This window comes from Desmodus rotundus, chromosome 3 (assembly GCF_022682495.2).
Source record: "Desmodus rotundus isolate HL8 chromosome 3, HLdesRot8A.1, whole genome shotgun sequence".
NCBI lineage: Eukaryota > Metazoa > Chordata > Mammalia > Chiroptera > Phyllostomidae > Desmodus > Desmodus rotundus.
This window is the reverse complement of record NC_071389.1, coordinates 111,099,273-111,115,838: the sequence shown is the minus strand read 5'-3', so window position 1 is coordinate 111,115,838 and position 16,566 is coordinate 111,099,273. Positions and strand designations below refer to the sequence as shown.

Sequence of the window (16,566 nt, the reverse complement as noted above, 5' to 3'; positions counted from 1 at the left end):
GGGGGGTGGCAGCCGTTCGAAACGCAAGATCAGGAGCCGTTGCTTCTACGTGGATAAAAATCCATTCTGCCAGGCGGCAGGATTTGGGGAACGGGTACCACAGGAACCTGTCATGGTGATGGGGCGGATATAAAGTGGCCGAGATTGTTACAAGAGGCACTAAGAGTCAAAGGGCTAAAAACAAGAGAACCTGAAAAAGTTACTTGGGAAACACAGATTAAGTTAAAGCAGCCTGCCACGCACCGACAGCGAGGTGGGGTGGACGAGGTTAAGCCCAGTTTGTTATTCCGTCCATTTAAACACAAAGGGGAACTGGATTTCCTCCCCCGATCCCAGCCCCCACACAACGGAAGCAGAACCTTTGCCCTTTGCAGCATTACGCATTCCTCCGCGCCGGAAGAGTGAGTCCGGTCTCAAAGCCGAGTGCTTCTCGCCCCATAAGGAGAGCTCAGCAACCTCCACGGTGTGCTGGTTGAAGTTGTCGGACAGCGCGGAACCTTCACCGACAAGAAGACAAGGGACACGGGGTTGCTGGGAAAGGGAGGGAGAAGGAAGGTTGTACAACGAGGCGTCGTGTTGCTGCGGAGGGATTCTATTCTGGGGTGGCGGAGGGATTTGACAGTACGTTAACTTCCGGAAAGTCCTAACCCTGTGAGGAAAAGCCCCGAAGGAAACAATAACAAACGAAAGGAGGAAGCGATTTCGGGTTTCGGTGTTGTTCAGTTCTTGACCAAGAAGATGAGCTTCGGCCCCCGTCAGGGGACGTGAAAAAGTTCGGTGGGCTTTAGCCACCCCTTCTCCACCTGTTTGCCCCACGGGGGCCCTCAGGGTATTGCCATGGCGGGCGTGGGGTCGGGGGGCTACGCGTCGGAGTTCGTGCCACCGCCGGAGTGCCCAGTCTTTGAGCCCAGCTGGGAGGAGTTCACAGACCCGCTCAGCTTTATCGGCCGCATCCGGCCTCTGGCGGAGAAAACCGGCATCTGCAAAATCCGACCGCCCAAGGTACCGGCGTCTGAGGAGAGGGAAGAAGAAGAGAGTGGGGGACTCGGTTTAGTTTTACTCTTCAGTCCTTCTCTCTTTTTATATTTAGTTTCCTTTATTTCTCAACCACTAGCAGCTAAGTTTTTCGATGCTTTTGCCTTGATTTCTTTTGCGGTCTTACGTACGCTTATCTGAACGCGACAGTGTTGTCCCTGGGGCCTTTCCTCTTCAGAACTTGGGGACTGACACTTCTTGGATTGTGGGCAAGGGTAACAAAAGGCGTTAGGCCTTTCGTTGACCGACAAAGTGTTTGAAGTATTATGGCATGACATGTCCTACACTCATGTACAATCCTCATTACGGTACAGTAGTAGAAACTGCTCTCCGTCGGCTATTTCTTTATCCAAGCCCTATTAATGCTTAATTTGCTAAATATTTGCAGGCCTCATCTGAGGGCTAAGGTTTCTTAAACAGTAATCTGAGCTCTAGTTGTCCCCGAGGATGGTATCTCCAAACAAGAACCCCAGACAGATTACTGCTGAAATGATAAAGTCTTCCCAGGGGAAGAGCAGGAGCAGCATTTATTTTTAAAATATAGAGGATTAGGAAGGATTTATTAATGATTGATGTGGGAGAAAACGTTGAAATCTTTTGATACAAGGAACGATGGATCAAAGATTTACTAATCGCAATTATTGCAAATAACTGGGTTTGCTTATAGGTTAATTACTTTAGCCTTTAAGGTAAAGAAAGTAAATACTACCCTTTGGAGGAATTAGTGCCCCAAGACACCGAGTGATTTGTTCAAGGTCAAAAGATTAACCCATTAGACCACTGCTTTTCAGATGACGTTCCTGGTCCACCTGCATCAGGGTCAACCATATGCTAGTTAAAATGCAGATCCTTAGGCCCCATTCCCAGACTAGAATCAGTTTCTGTATGTGGGAGATCTAGAATCGGCTTTTCTAGCATATGATCCTTAATGCACATTAAAGTTTGTGAACCGTTGTATTAGTGCTTTTTGAAAGGGACACCTTGCTTTGTGTTTTGCCTACTAGTAATGCAAATAAAATGATGAGTACTGTTACTTGTATTGTGTTTTAAAAAGCACTTGCTCTCACAGAAGACTATCATAGTGTGTGCACCACAGTGAATAAAAAGAGTTTAGTTGGGAGGGAAGTGAGAAGAGCTAATTTAGCACCTACAGATTATTTCAGTTAATATTCTTTGAAGCCTTAGTAGGTAAATAAAGCCTCATTTTACAGATGAGGCAAGTCTGGAAAAGTTAAATAACTTATATCAAATGAATGATTTTGGGCAAGTGGCAAAGTAGATTTTGAACTTATATAGAAATGTTTGTCTCTAAAACCCAGAGAAGTGCTGCTCCCAGTATGCTAAATGATTTTGGCTAAGATTACAGACCGTTTCCCTGGCTGGTGCGGCTCAGTGGATTGAGTGCCAGCCTGAGAACCCAAAGGTATCCGTCGGGTTCGATTCCCAGTCAGGTCCCCAGTTGGGGGCGTGTGAGAGGCAACCTATCTATGTATCCATTGTACTTTGATGTTTCTCTTCCTTTTTCTCCCTCCCTTCTCCTCTCTCAAAATAAACATGAATAAAAATTAAAAAAAGATTATAGATTAGAAATTGAAAGCAAAACATTATCAGATAATTGTTATGATGAGTTATGATTATATGCATTGCCATCCTCCAGAAGCTTCATTTAACTCTTTCTGTCAAAATTAGCTAATACTGATGAAACCATAAGCACTGAAGTTTTTTCTAAACCATATTTTCATTTACTCTCTTGCCTTTATGAATTAGAAATTCTCTTTAAGTTCCTTTTGGTAAAAAAAGAAAAGTTTTTTATTATGTAAAAGAAGGTTGAAATAATACACCTTCCCTTTTTATGTCACATTATTGAAAATTTAATTGCAATTAATTTAATTACAATATTGGTGGATTTCTTTAGTTTACAAGGTAGGATAAATATTTTTGATTACTCAGGTTTTTAAATAGATTTACTATTACCATATTTTGCCATGTATAATGGGCTCCCGTGTATAATGCACATCCATGTTTTTGGCCCAAACTTACAGGGGAAAAAAATCGTTCATTTTAATTTTTTAATTCAATTATATATTTATTTATGTTTAGGGACTTGTTTTCTTGTATTATAAAGGAATTTTAGCATTTATTTTTGAACATATGGTATAAGAAGTTTTATGTAACAAATAATTATACACGAGAACAGATACAAAGTATTTCAGGTACTACGTATGTATAATGCATATCCTTATTTTTCTCTAAAAGATTTGGGCAAAAAAGGTTGTATATACATGGTAAACTATGATATTTAGGCCAAATTAAACTATGTTCTCTAGAACCATGCATGCGATACGCTATCTCATTTAGTTATACTACATCTGCATCTGCAGTCTGGAAATTATCCTGGTTCTGTGGGTTTACTTACCTTTTTTTTTTTTTTTTTTTTTAAATATTTGGATGCCCACAACTGGGCTTTGAGCAAAACATTTATGTCACGTAAAGTGCTGGGTCACATTACACATGAATGAAAAAAACATTATCCAATTATATAAGCACTTTAAAAAATTATTTTTAATCGTATCCTTTGTTGTTTCTTTCAAAGTCTGTTTTTTTAATTTTCAAACTTGGATGTTTATTAGACATTGTATTGAGATGCATGTTCACTGCATTCTGCTTGATTAATTGGGGAAAGCATAATTGTGGGATGTAAAAATAGTACTTGTGGGATTTGGGGATTTATAGATAAAATAATTTTAATACTAAGAATATTAGAGATAAATAATTGGAGATAAGTAATATTTTATTTAAATATTACTCTTTCTGTCTAGAATATAATAAAGAAGACTTGTTTGCTTGTCATCATGGTTTGTGACAACTCAGTGAATATAAATGAAGGGAAGGAATAATTCATTCCTTGCTTATATACCAATATGCTTAAAAAAAAAAATCTTTCCATTTAGGATTGGCAGCCTCCATTTGCGTGTGAAGTAAAAAGCTTTCGTTTCACACCCAGAGTCCAGCGCCTGAATGAACTTGAGGTGAGTGTTACATCACCTTTGCTACTTCCCGATTCATTTTTTTTGTCAGGGCTCTAGATAGAGAACTTTAAGAAGTTCATGGACCAGAGCTCAGAGTTAACATTAATTGGGACTGAATGGAAGGAAGTTTCTGATTTAAAAATAATTATTTTAAGTAGTTATTACAGTATTTCTGCTTAACTGGGATTATGGGAAACTACCTCTAGCCATATTTTTCATAGTTGAAATATCCAGCTTAGTTACCTTCAGAAACGTGGAATTCTTCAGTTATACTTTCTTTTTTTTTTCTTTATAATTTTCTTTTCCTCTTTAGCCCTCTTCCACCCTGCACCCCCTAACCCTCCAGCATTCCCCCCACCTTAGTGCATGTCCATGGGTTGTACATATAAATTTTTTGACTTCCCTGTTTCCTACACCATTCTTAACCTCCCCATGTCTATTTTGTACCTGCCAATTATGCTTCTTATTCCCTGTACCTTTCACCCCCCCCATTCTTCCCCTCCCCTATGAAAACCCTTCATGTGATCTCCATTTCTCTGGTTCTGTTTCTGTTCTAGTTGTTTACTTAGTTTTTGTTTTTTAGACTCATGTTGATAGTTGTGAGTTTAGCACAACTTGTCATTTTACTCTTCATAGTTTTTGGTCTTCTATTTCTTAGATAAGTCCCTTTAACCTTTCATATAGTAAGGACTTGGTGATGATGAACTCCTTTAACTTGACCTTATCTGGGAAGCACTCGATCTGCCCTTCCATTCTAAATGAGAGCTTTGCTGGATAGAGTGATCTTGGATGTAGGTCCTTGCCTTTCATGACTTGGAATACTTCTTGCCAGCCCCTTCTTGCCTGTAAGGTTTCTTTTGAGGAGTCAGCTGATAGTCTTATGGACACTCCTTTGAAGGTAACTCCTTTCCTCTTGCTGTATTTAAGATTCTCTCCTTATCTTTAATCTTGGGTAACTTAATGATGATGTGCCTTGGTGTGTCCCTCCTTGGGTCCAATTTCATTGGGACTCTCTGGGCTTCCTGAACTTCCTTGAAGTCTGTTTCCTTTGCCAGATTAGGGAAGTTCTCCTTCATTATTTGTTCAAATAAGTTTTCAATTTTTTGTTCTTCCTCTTCTCCTTCTGGCACGCCTATAATTCGGATGTTGGAATGTTTAAAGATGTCCTGGAGGTTCCTAAGCCTCTCCTCATTTTTCTGAATTCTTGTTTCTTCAGTCTGTTCCGGTTGAATGTTTATTTCTTCCTTTTGTTCCAAATCATTGATTTGAGTCCTGGTTTCCTTCCCTTCATGGTTGGTTCCCTGTACATTTTCCTTTATTTCACTTTGGGTAGCCTTCATTTGCTCTTTCATTTTGCAACTGATCTCAATCAGTTCTGTGAGCATCCTGATTACCAGTGTTTTGAACTGTGCATCAGATAGGGTAGCTATCTCCTCGTTGCTTAGCTCTTTTTCTGGAGTTTTGATTTGTTCTTTCATTTGGATTGTATTTCTTAGTCTTGGTGCACCTGTTATGTTGTAAGGGGGCGAAGCCTTAGGTATTCACCAGGGTGGGGCTGCACTGTGTGGGGGAGGGGTCAGAGAGGGAACAATGCTGCTGGGTTGCTCTACTCCAGCCCCACTTTCCAACAAACTCTCTAGTATGTGATTGGGAATTTCTCCTGTAATGGCAACCCCTGCAGTAGTTTACAGCTATCTTAGAGTCTTTAGTTTCCCGTTCAGGCAACCCCGCCTTGTCTGTGTGTTCTGCTGCCTTGCTGCATGCTCTCTGTTTGGCTGCCTTTCTCCTGTCTGCACTCCTCCTACAGATTTGGGTGAATGTTCCTTTAAGTCCTTGGTTGTCGGAGTTCCATGCAGTTTGATATTCTGGCACTTCTGATTGTTAATTGTTTTTAGATTAGTAGTTATCCTTTTGGTTGTGTGAGGAAGTGAAGCGTTTCTACCTATGCCTACATCTTCACCGGAACTCGATAACCTTGTTTGTTGTCTTGCCCTGTACTTTCTTTAGTACTTATTATTTTGCTAAAATTTTTTGTTAATGTTGGAAGATTGTCTCCTATGGTCTTTGGAAAATAGTTTATTAAATTCTATCAAAAACCCCCTAGTTTTCAGAGGTTTTTTTTAGGGTGGATGGGTTTAACAACTTTTCCAGGAAAATAAATTTTTAATTCACTTCTAATTTTTAAAATTAAAATCTTAAGTGTTCCCTTTAAATTTGACTAATCTCTCTATTTAAAAAAAATTTTTTTTTTCAAGAGTTTCAGATGATCTTTGGTGTGGTAGAAAACTATTTCAGCATACAAAAGAGATATCTTACCTAAGGCTTAATATGTCATACTGAGGCTGTTTTTTCCTTGATGCTCCTAAAACATTTTCTGAGATTTTTAATATATATCCTTTTCCTTTAGTCTTGTAATTAGATACTTGATGAAGGATCTTGATATCAGTGAGGTACACAGTTGGTGTACTTTAAATATGTATGTTATCTACAGATGAAATGGCAGAATGCTTAGAGACAGATTAATTTGATCTACAAGTTTTCTGGTTAGCTTAAAATTAAGCCAACTTCATCTAAAAAATTGCTTTGATTGATAATACGAGAACTGTTCACATATATTACAGTAATTTTCTGCCTTAATGAGTAATATCTATTAGAAATACTTTGCTGTATTATTAGCTTATTGTACAGCATTGGACTGAACAATAATGAAAAACCTGAATTTCTTTAGAGAAACTAGTACCTGTGTTAAGTAATGTACATTTATTTTCAACTATAATATAGTTCTTACTTCTGATTTGTGCATTTTAATAATCTTAGGCAATGACCAGGGTGAGACTGGACTTCTTGGATCAACTAGCAAAATTTTGGGAACTTCAAGGATCTACTTTGAAGATCCCTGTGGTGGAGAGGAAAATCCTGGATCTGTATGCTTTGAGCAAGGTGAGGCTTTTACTGGGTCTAGAAATTGGAGTAGAAGTTAGTAAATTTAAAAAACTAGGAATTTCAACCCTGGCTGGTGTGGCTCAGTGGATTGAGTACCGACCTGCTAACTGAAAGGTTGTTGGTTTGATTCCTGGTCAGGGCACATGCCTGGGTTACAGGCCAGGTCCCCAGTGGGAGGTACACAAGAGGCAACCACACATTGATGTTTCTCTCCCTCTCTTTCTCCCTCCCTTCTCCTCTCTAAAATAAATACATAAAAAACTCTTTAATAATTACAGTGTTAATTTTGGAAGATTTCATTGCAAGAAAAAAAGAGAATTACATTTAAATTATTTTTTATACATTTAAAAATTAATGTCAGGTCAGAATCTCTAAAAATTTTGTTATATACCAAAAATTCCGGGAAGTATAATGTTATGTTAAAATATGTTGTAGGGTTTTTTATATACATATCAGTAAGGTAATGATGTCATTTAGCATTGTGCTGAGAATTATCTAGTGCAGTTGTATGAAAATCTATGATATACCAAAGGGCAAATTATAGTGAATTTGAGGGATGGGTTTATATCTTGTATGGAACCATTAGGATAAAAAATTTTGTTTTAAGAATTGTCTTTTTTAACAACTAAAAGGTAAGCATTAGGTTTAATTAAATGATAAATTAGGTTGCATTCTTGGATTTGTAGAGTTGTAGGATTTCTTTTTTAAAAAAAATTAATTAATTTTTAACTCCTTACCTGCAGATATACCGATTGATTTAGAGAGAGAGTGGAAAGGAGGGTGAGAGAGAGAGGGAGAGAAGCATCGATGGGTTGCCTCTTGTATGTGCCCCAACCAGGATCGAACTCGGTACTGAGGCATGTGCCCTGACTGGGAATTGAACCCATGATGACACTCCAACCAATGGAGTCACACAGGCCAGGGCTAGAGTTGTAGGATTTAAAAATTGGGAAGAGGCTTTAGAGTTAACACAATCTGAATACCTAGTTCACAGTCCTTTGTAAATGGACTGTTTAAGTCTATCTTGAAAAAATGCAATTCCTTTTTGTGCAACGGGAGAATACTACTAATAAAGTGTATCTTATTTTAGTACTTAGAGAATGTATTGCAGATATGTTAAAGGTAAAGTTTGATTGTCCTGGGGTTTATTGGAGTGTTGTCTTTACATTTCCCTTAATCTTTGGAAATGTTTATATAATCGAGATATAAAGATAAAAGGCAAACGGATTTTGATTTGTAGTTACTCTGTTTATATTTTATAATACTTTTGTTCTGTAAATATTATAGTGAGATTGCTGCCTCTGACAACACGAACTTTTTTTCTTTATATTGAGGTGTAACTTAGAGTGCAGTGCACAAATCTTAACTGTACAGTCCAGTAAGCTTTTATATATGTGTGTACCTGTGGAACCACCACCCAGATAAAGATAGAGAATATTTACAGCACTCTAGTGGGCTCCTTCATCTCTATCCCAGTCAATACTTCTCTCCAGAAGTAACCACTATTCTGATCTTTATCATTGAGTGACTATTTCATTAGAATGACATTTTCCTTTCTAGCAAGAGATTCGGGCTGAAAAATACAAAAAATATTGAGAGTTCTGATATTTTTTATGTTATTAGATATGCCCTTTAAAAAAAGAAGATTATTTTTGGCTGACAGATTATGAGCATCTTCTAAGCTTGTGTTGTAGACATGATTTCAAAACACTTTCACTTAGACTACTTTTTTTTTAAATATATTTATTGATTATGCTATTACAGTTGTCCCATTTCCCCCCCCTCACTCCACTCCATCCTACCCACCCCCTCCCTCCCACATTCCCCCCCTATAGTTCATGTCCATGGGTCATACTTATAAGTTCTTTGGCTTCTACATTTCCTACACTATTCTTACCCTCCCCCGTCTGTTTTGTACCTGCCAATTTGTACTTCTTAATCCCTGCACTTTACCCCCATTCTCCCCCATCCCCTGCCCAGCTGATACCCTTCCAAATGATCTCCATATCTATATTTCTGTTCTTGTTCTGCTTGTTGGCTTTTTTTAGATTTCAGTTGTTGATAGTTGTGAATTGGTTGCCATCTTAGTGTTCGTAGTTTTGATCTTCTGTTTCTTATATAGTATAGTTCTCTTTAACGTTTCATATAAGAATGGCTTGGTGGTGGTGAATTCCATTAGTTTTGCCTTGTCTGGGAAGCACTTTATCTGCCCTACCATTCTAACTGATGGCTTTGCTGGCTAGAGTAATTTAGGTTGTAGGTCCTTGCGTTTCATCACTTTGAATGCTTGCCAGTCCCTTCTAACCTGCACAGTTTCTTTGGAGAAATCAACTAACAGTCTTAACTCTTCTTTTCTCTTGCTGCTTTTATGATTGTCTCTTTATGTTTAACCTTTGGCATTTTAATTTTCATGTGCCTTGGTGTGGTCCTCTTTGACTCCAACACGTTTGGGGCTCAACTGTGCTTCCTAGATTAGTATCTCTGTTTTCTTCACCAAATTAGGGAAGTTTTCGTTTATTATTTTTTCAAATACGTTTTCAATTTCTTGAGATCTTGAAAAGGTTTTCCTCTTTTCCTTCTGGCATCCCTATGACTTGGATGTTGGTATGTTTAAGATGTTGCAGAGGTTCCTACGCATCTCCTCAATTTTTTGAATTCTTTTTTTCTTCCTGTTGTGATTGAATACTTTTTCCTTCCTTGTATTCCAAATCGTTGATTTGATTCTTGGCTTCATCCTCTCTGCTTGGATCCCTGTAGACTTATATTTCACTTAATGCAACCTTAATTTCTGCCTGGGGCTTTCTTTTATGCTGTTGCAGTACCCAGTGAGTTCTTTGAATATCCTGATAGCCAGTGTTTTGAACTCTGTATCTGATAGTTTGCTTACCTCTGTTTTGTTTAGTTCTTTTTCTGGAGTTTTGTTCTGTTCTTTCATTTGGGCCGTATTTCTTTCTTCCCTCAATTTGGCAGCTTCCCTGTGTTTATTTCTGTGTATTAGGTAGAGCTGCTTTCACTCCCTGACTTAGTAGTGTGGCCTATGGTAGAAAAGTACACCTATAAATTGTGTGGAATGGAGCCTTAGGTAATTGCCAGGGCAGGGCAAGCTGTTTCACTGTTTTGTGTCTCTGTGTGGTGGAGGGCTTAGAGAGGGGTCTGTGCTATACTGCCTGTCCCCCAGAGATTTGTTTGGAAGGAACCTGTCACCCAGCACTTACCCTGTTGCCAGTACTTCACTTTCTCCCCATATGCCACTTGTCCCATCTAGCTGTTGCCCTGGTGCTGAATCCCAGAGGAGGGTGGGTCTGCATGAGTCATGAGACCTTTGTGAGCCTTTCAGAGGAGTCTTCTGTGAATCCTACAGTTTCTTCCACTGTCCCAACCCCCTGCTGGTTTTTACAGCCAGAAGTTATAGGGATTTATCTTCCTGGTGCTTGAAGCCTGGGCTGGATGATCTGGTCTGGGGCTGGGATCACTTGCTCCCGAGGTATGCCTCCCAATTTTTATCCACCACACGTGAATGTGGGACTGCCTGTTCCACTACCTCTCTGAGCCTCTCTGCGCCTCTCCACCTCTGCACATCTCTCCATGTCTCCATCCCCCCGTTTGGATGAATGTGCTTCTTTAAATCCTGGGTTGTTGGACTTATATACAGCTCGATTTTCTGATGAATCTGGGTGATACTTGTTTTGTAGTGGTAATTTTTGTTGTAGTTGTGTGAGGATGCGTTGTGTGTTTACCTCTGCCTCCATCTTGACTGGAAGGACTGAGTCAGGAAATTCATTCTATCTCTTAAAAGTATTTTGGAAAGCAGCATTCTCCACCTTTTTATTCCCATTCCCACTCCTCAGAGCTAATCACTTTCAATTCTTAGCTATTTCTGATTTTGATCTTTATATGTCCAATTAATATGTTCATTATGCTACTTCTTCATTTTTCAGCTTTAAATATTATATACTGATTTTCTACTTTTAGAATTGGGAAATGGATATAAGAAATCTAAATCCTCACAAATTTCAGTTCTCCTGTCCCCTTCTAGTATGGTTAGATAAATTTTTTATTTTTTATTTTTTTATTCTTAAGGATTTTTTAAAATTAATTTTTAGGCAGAGGTCAAGGGAAGAAGAAAGAGATGGAGGGAAACATCAGTGTGTGGTTGCCTCTCACGTGTCCCCCGACTAGAGACCTGGCCCACAACCCAGGCATGTACCTTGACTGGGAATCAAACTGTCGACCCTTTGGTTTGCAGGCCAGCGCTCAATCCACTGAGCCATACCAGCCAGGGCAGATAAATTTTTTATTAATCAAAAATTATTATTGCGATGGTATAAATACAAGTATTATTTGTGTTCGAGACTCGTAGTATGCTGTGATTGTTTTTTTATGCCATTTTAAATTTTGCTTGCAGTTAATCCCTTTTTTTCATTTTGTAATTTTTGTTTATAACTATCAAAAATTTATTTTCTGATTTTTCAGCAGAAGTATAAATCTTTCAATGTGCCTTTACCCATCAGATCATCTGTCAGTTTCATTTTCTTGGAGCCATTCCTCTGGAGTTTTCTTTTCTGCTGCAATCCAGACTGGTTGTTTTTTAAGGTCAGCTGTCTGCCTGGGAGTTTATTTCACTATTATTATTCTGGGAATTTCCTTTCTCTCTCCTTGTTTCAGATCTTTCTCTTACTTGGCTTACTCCTTTTTTTGGTGAAACATTTCTTTTATTCAATAGTTTAATGAGCTTTTTAATAGTTTAAGAAGGTAAATGAGATGTACTTTTTTTCTTTGTTGATTTTGAGAGTACATTTTTGAAAACTGGGGATGGTGAAACAAGGAAGGGCCTAGGATAGAAGAAGCAACAGGAGAGAGTCTAGGGGAGGCTGCTTTGGCTCTTTAGAAACATTACAGGAAAGAAGTGAGCCAAGGTGGGGCTGCTCTCAGCTTACTGGGAAGTCAGAGAAAGGAGGACCAGGAGACAGTTTCAGTGGGTAAGCCTAGGATGGGTTACCACTGCCCATTGCTCCCTTGGTTGCAAGTCTCGTGGGGGTCCCTTAGAGTTTAGGAGATGCATGCCTATATGGGGAGAAGAGAAGGAAGGGAAAGGTGCAAGCATGCTGTCGGGAGGGAGACTGCAGGGATGTAAATTCTTGTCTAAAAATGTTCTAAAACTTTATTGATAGTTTGGTGGGGTTTAAGAGTCTTAAGTTGTAAATTCTTTTACTTCAGTATTTTGAAAGCTTTACTCCATAATCTTCTGGCTTTCAGTATTGCTGTTGAAAAGAATGATGCTATGTTAATTCTTGTTCCTTTCAATGTGATTTTTTTTTCTTAAAGACATGAGTTTAATCTTTATTCCCAGTGGTTTGAGATTTCACATAATATTCATTAGTATGTGTTTATTTTTATTCAATATTTTTATTGTACTTGATAACTTCTCTAATATGAACTCATTTCTTTGAGTTCTTGTGACTTTTCTTGTGTTTTTTGACAATTTCTTCCACTTGAACTCTTTACTAGTTGGATGTTAGACTAATATCCCTATGTTACACTGTTAGACTGTGATTACACTGTTAGGCTGACCCTATAATCTACATACCTGTTTCTTTCTTAGGGTACAGTCCTTTATTTTCAAACTCTCCTGGGAGTAAATCCCCATTCTTCTGCTGGGGTTGGAGAGGGGTAGTTGCCTGGCTGTACATAGTGGTGGTGGTGTAATTGCTTTTAGACAGGTTTTCAATCAATCCTGTTTTTTGTTCATTGCCATCCCTAATTTTAAAGGCACTGCTGCTTTCATTTCATAAGCTTCTCAGATTCTATGTTGCAAAAGCTTCTCCTTGGCTTTCTTCTATTGCAGGTGCTTGGTTTTTTTGTTGGCTAGGTTATCACCTGTACACCTGCTTTCTCTTGCTGTATTTGTCTTCTTGAAATTATGCCTTTGTGTTCCTTTACTATTTTTTTTTTTAATGACGTTTTGAGAAGGAGTATGTCTGTTATAATTGTTTCTTGCGAGCCAGACTTAGTGTGTCATTGGATTGAAATTTTGGCCTTGAATGACATTACTCTTTGGTCAAGTTTTCATAAAGGGCTTCTCTTCATTGGGTTCAGTTTAAGTGTATGCCCTGTATCTTTTTATAGGGCATTTCTGATCTATATTTTTCTAGTGACAGTGGTGTGATAATTGCATTGCAAATGCTTGGAATAAATGGTTTATATTTTGAAATTATGCATGGTAATCCTTGAATCTGTCAGATGAATAAAAACAAGTGTAAGGTTTTATGTTTTTATAGTATTAGGGCTGGTTAGATTGTTAAGAGTATTGTATGCATGAAGCCAGACTCATGGTTTTGATTTCTTTGTGAGATAGCTTTGTCTTATTACTCGACTATACCATGACTCTGCTGGCTGTCATTTTCATAGCTTTGTGCCAGTAATCAGAAGTATGGCTACTAATGGAAATTTAGCTTGAAGTGGTTTGACTACAAAGCAGATTATTATGCAATGCTGATAATTTGATAATTGTATTGGATAGTAAAGATTATTGAGAGGGCTTCTATTTCCTCTCTGACTTCCTTTAGTATTCCTCTCCATATGCTTTAGCCACATTGGCTTCCTTTTTGTTCCTCGAACAACATAGGCATGCTTCTCAACTTAGGGTCCTTGGTCTGGCTAGTTCCTGCATACCTGCTTGGGTAACTGCTTTACTTCTTTCATATCTTTGCTCAGATTTCACGTTTGTCATGAGGCTTTTGTGACTAATTAATACTTCAGTTTACACTCATTCTTCTACTCATGAGGCCTTTTTTTTTTTTGCAATTGAAAACTTATGAATTGTTTATCTCTGGAATTTTCTTTTTTAAATATATTTTATTGATTATGCTATTACAGTTGTCCCATTTCCCCCCCCTTTAGTCCCCTCCACCCTGCACACTCCCTCCCACCCGCATTCCCCTCCTTTCGTTCATGGTCATGGGTCATGTATATAAGTTCTTTGGCTTCTACTTTTCCTATAGACCTATACTATTCTTAACCTTGCCCTATTTTCTACCTACCATTTATGTTTCTTATTCCCTGTACCCTTTCCCCCATTCATATCCCTCCCCCTCCCCTCTGAAAGCCAAGTGATCTCCATTTCTCTGGTTCTGTTCCTGTTCTAGTTGTTTGCATAGTTTTTGTTTTAGGTTTGGTTGTTAATAACTGAGTTTGTTGTCATTTTACTGTTCATATTTTTTATCTTATTTTTATTGAATAAGTCCCGTTAACATTTTATAAATAAGGGCGTGGTGATGATGAACTCCTTTAACTTGACCTTATCTGGGAAGCACTTGATCTGCCCTTCCATTCTAAATGAGAGCTTTGCTGGATAGAGCAATCTTGGATGTAGGTCCTTGCCTTTCATGACTTGGAATACTTCTTTCCAGCCCCTTCTTGCCTGTAAGGTTTCTTTAGAGGAGTCAGCTGATAGTCTTATGGACATTCCTTTGTAGGTATAACTGTCTCCTTTCCTTTGGCTGCTTTTAAGATTCTCTTCTCTTTAATTTTGAGTAATGTAATTATGATGTGCCTTGGTGTGTGATTCCTTGGGTCCAGCCTCTTGGGACTCTCTGAGCTTCCTGGACTTCCTGGAAGTCTATTTCCTTTGCCCAGATTGGGGAATTTCTCTTGCATTATTATTTTAAATAAGTTTTCAATTTCTTGCTCTTCCTCTTCTCCTTCTGGCACCCCTATGATTCAGATGTTGGAATGTTTCAAGATGTCCTGGAGGTTCCTAAGCCTCTCCTCATTTTTTCGAATTCTTGTTTCTTCATTCTGTTCTTGTTGAATGTTTATTTCTTCCTTTAGGTCCAAACTGTTGATTTGAGTCCTGGTTTCCTTCCCTTCACTGCTAGTTTCCTGTACATTTTCCTTTATTTCACTTTGCATAGTCTTCACTTTTTCCTCTATTTTCTGACCATACTCAACCATTTCTGTGAGCATCCTGACCACCAGTGTTTTGAACTGTGCATCTAATAGGTTGGCTATCTCTTCATAGCTTAGTTGTATGTTTTCAGGAGCTTTGATCTGTTCTTTCATTTGGGCCATTTTTTTGGTCTCTGCGCGCCTGTTACACAGTAAGGGGTGGAGCCTTAGGTATATGCCAGGGCGCAGCAACCCACATCACTGCATTGTAATGCTGTATGTGGGGGAGAGGTTCCAGAGGGAACAATGCTGCTAGCTCTGCTCTCTGCCAGTTTTCATTCACTTCCTCTGCTACCCACAATCAGATTGGGCCCTTGTGGTGCTGATTCCTGGGTGGGTGGGTTTGTGTATTTTCTAGGATCCTGTGTGTCTCTCCAATGAACTCTCCTGTGAGGCTGGAGTTTTCTCCTGCCTCCTCAATCCTCACAGGCATTTTCAATCAGAGGTTTTGAGGCTTTATTTCCCTGCACTGGAACCCTATATTGCACAGTCTGTCTTGCTCCCCAGTTGTTCTTCCCGGTTTATCTGCATGGGAATGTGGGACTGCCCTCTCTGCCAGCCACCACCTCACCAGGTCTGCCAGCGGCTGCCTTGCTGCATGTCCTCATGAGGCCTTTTAACTGCTTTTTAAATATTCTTCCACAGGATTTATCACTTCAAAGTTTACATATTATGTTTATTGTGTGTTTTCTTCCAATAGAATGTAAGCTCCATGAAGGCAAATATTTTTATTTTATTCACAGACATATGTCAGTCACCTAGAACAGTAGCTGACAGTATAGAAGCACTGGAAGTATATGAAAGAACGGCATTTTAATTTATCCATTTGCTTCCTACAGCCCTCGATTTAAGCCACCCTCATTGTCTTCTGTACTACCAAATTTGAAAATAAATTCTTTTCTCTTTATAATTTTCCTAGTTACGTCTTGATAGAGGAGCTACTCTGAGGATATGATAAGAGAAGCTGAAGAATTAGAGATGTGTTCAACTCTTGTGCATGTGAACTTGTGTGTGTTTCTACCAGGCTTTCAGATATTTCACTAGAGAAAAATTTTACTTTGGCTATAGGTTCTTCTTTGTCTATAATGGTATCCTAGATCACACGAGTTGAAAACATTTTCTTATTTATACCATGTGTATTCCCCCACTACACACACACTTGTTCACACACATAGACATTTATAATACAGATAATATTGATATAGCACTTACTGTGTCCTAGTGCTTCTCATGTTTTATTTATTTCATTTGTCTCCACAACAGCTGCATAATGAGGTGTAGGTACTGTTTTTTTAATCCTCACCTGAGGATATGTTTTACTCATTTTAGAAAGAGAGGAAAGCGGGGGTGGGGAGAGAGGGGGAGAGAGAAACATTGATATAAGAGACAAACATTCATTGGTTGACCCCCCCTGTACGTGCCCTGATCGGGGATTGAACCTGCAATGTTAGGTATGTGCCCTAACTGGGCATTGAACACACAGCATTTTGGTGTATGGCACAATGCTCCAAACAACTGAGTCACCTGGACAGGGCAGGTGTAGGTGCTGTTATTACAGCTTTTTAAATAGTTAGGAATTTGAGATGCAAATTACATAATTTACCCAAGGTCC

The 16,566-nt window shown here is 38.8% G+C and overlaps 1 protein-coding gene across 1 annotated transcript in view; it reads left to right on the top strand.

The window, feature by feature from the left end:
* The first annotated feature begins 574 nt into the window (after nt 1-574).
* KDM5A (lysine demethylase 5A) overlaps nt 575-16,566 on the top strand; it is a 134,685-nt gene continuing 118,693 nt past the window's right edge. The window contains exons 1-3 of the mRNA XM_024567526.4: nt 575-1,002; nt 3,987-4,064; nt 6,882-7,004. Coding sequence (XP_024423294.1) covers nt 838-1,002; nt 3,987-4,064; nt 6,882-7,004 — 366 coding nt within the window. The 5' untranslated portion in view covers nt 575-837. The remainder of the gene's footprint in view (nt 1,003-3,986; nt 4,065-6,881; nt 7,005-16,566) is intronic.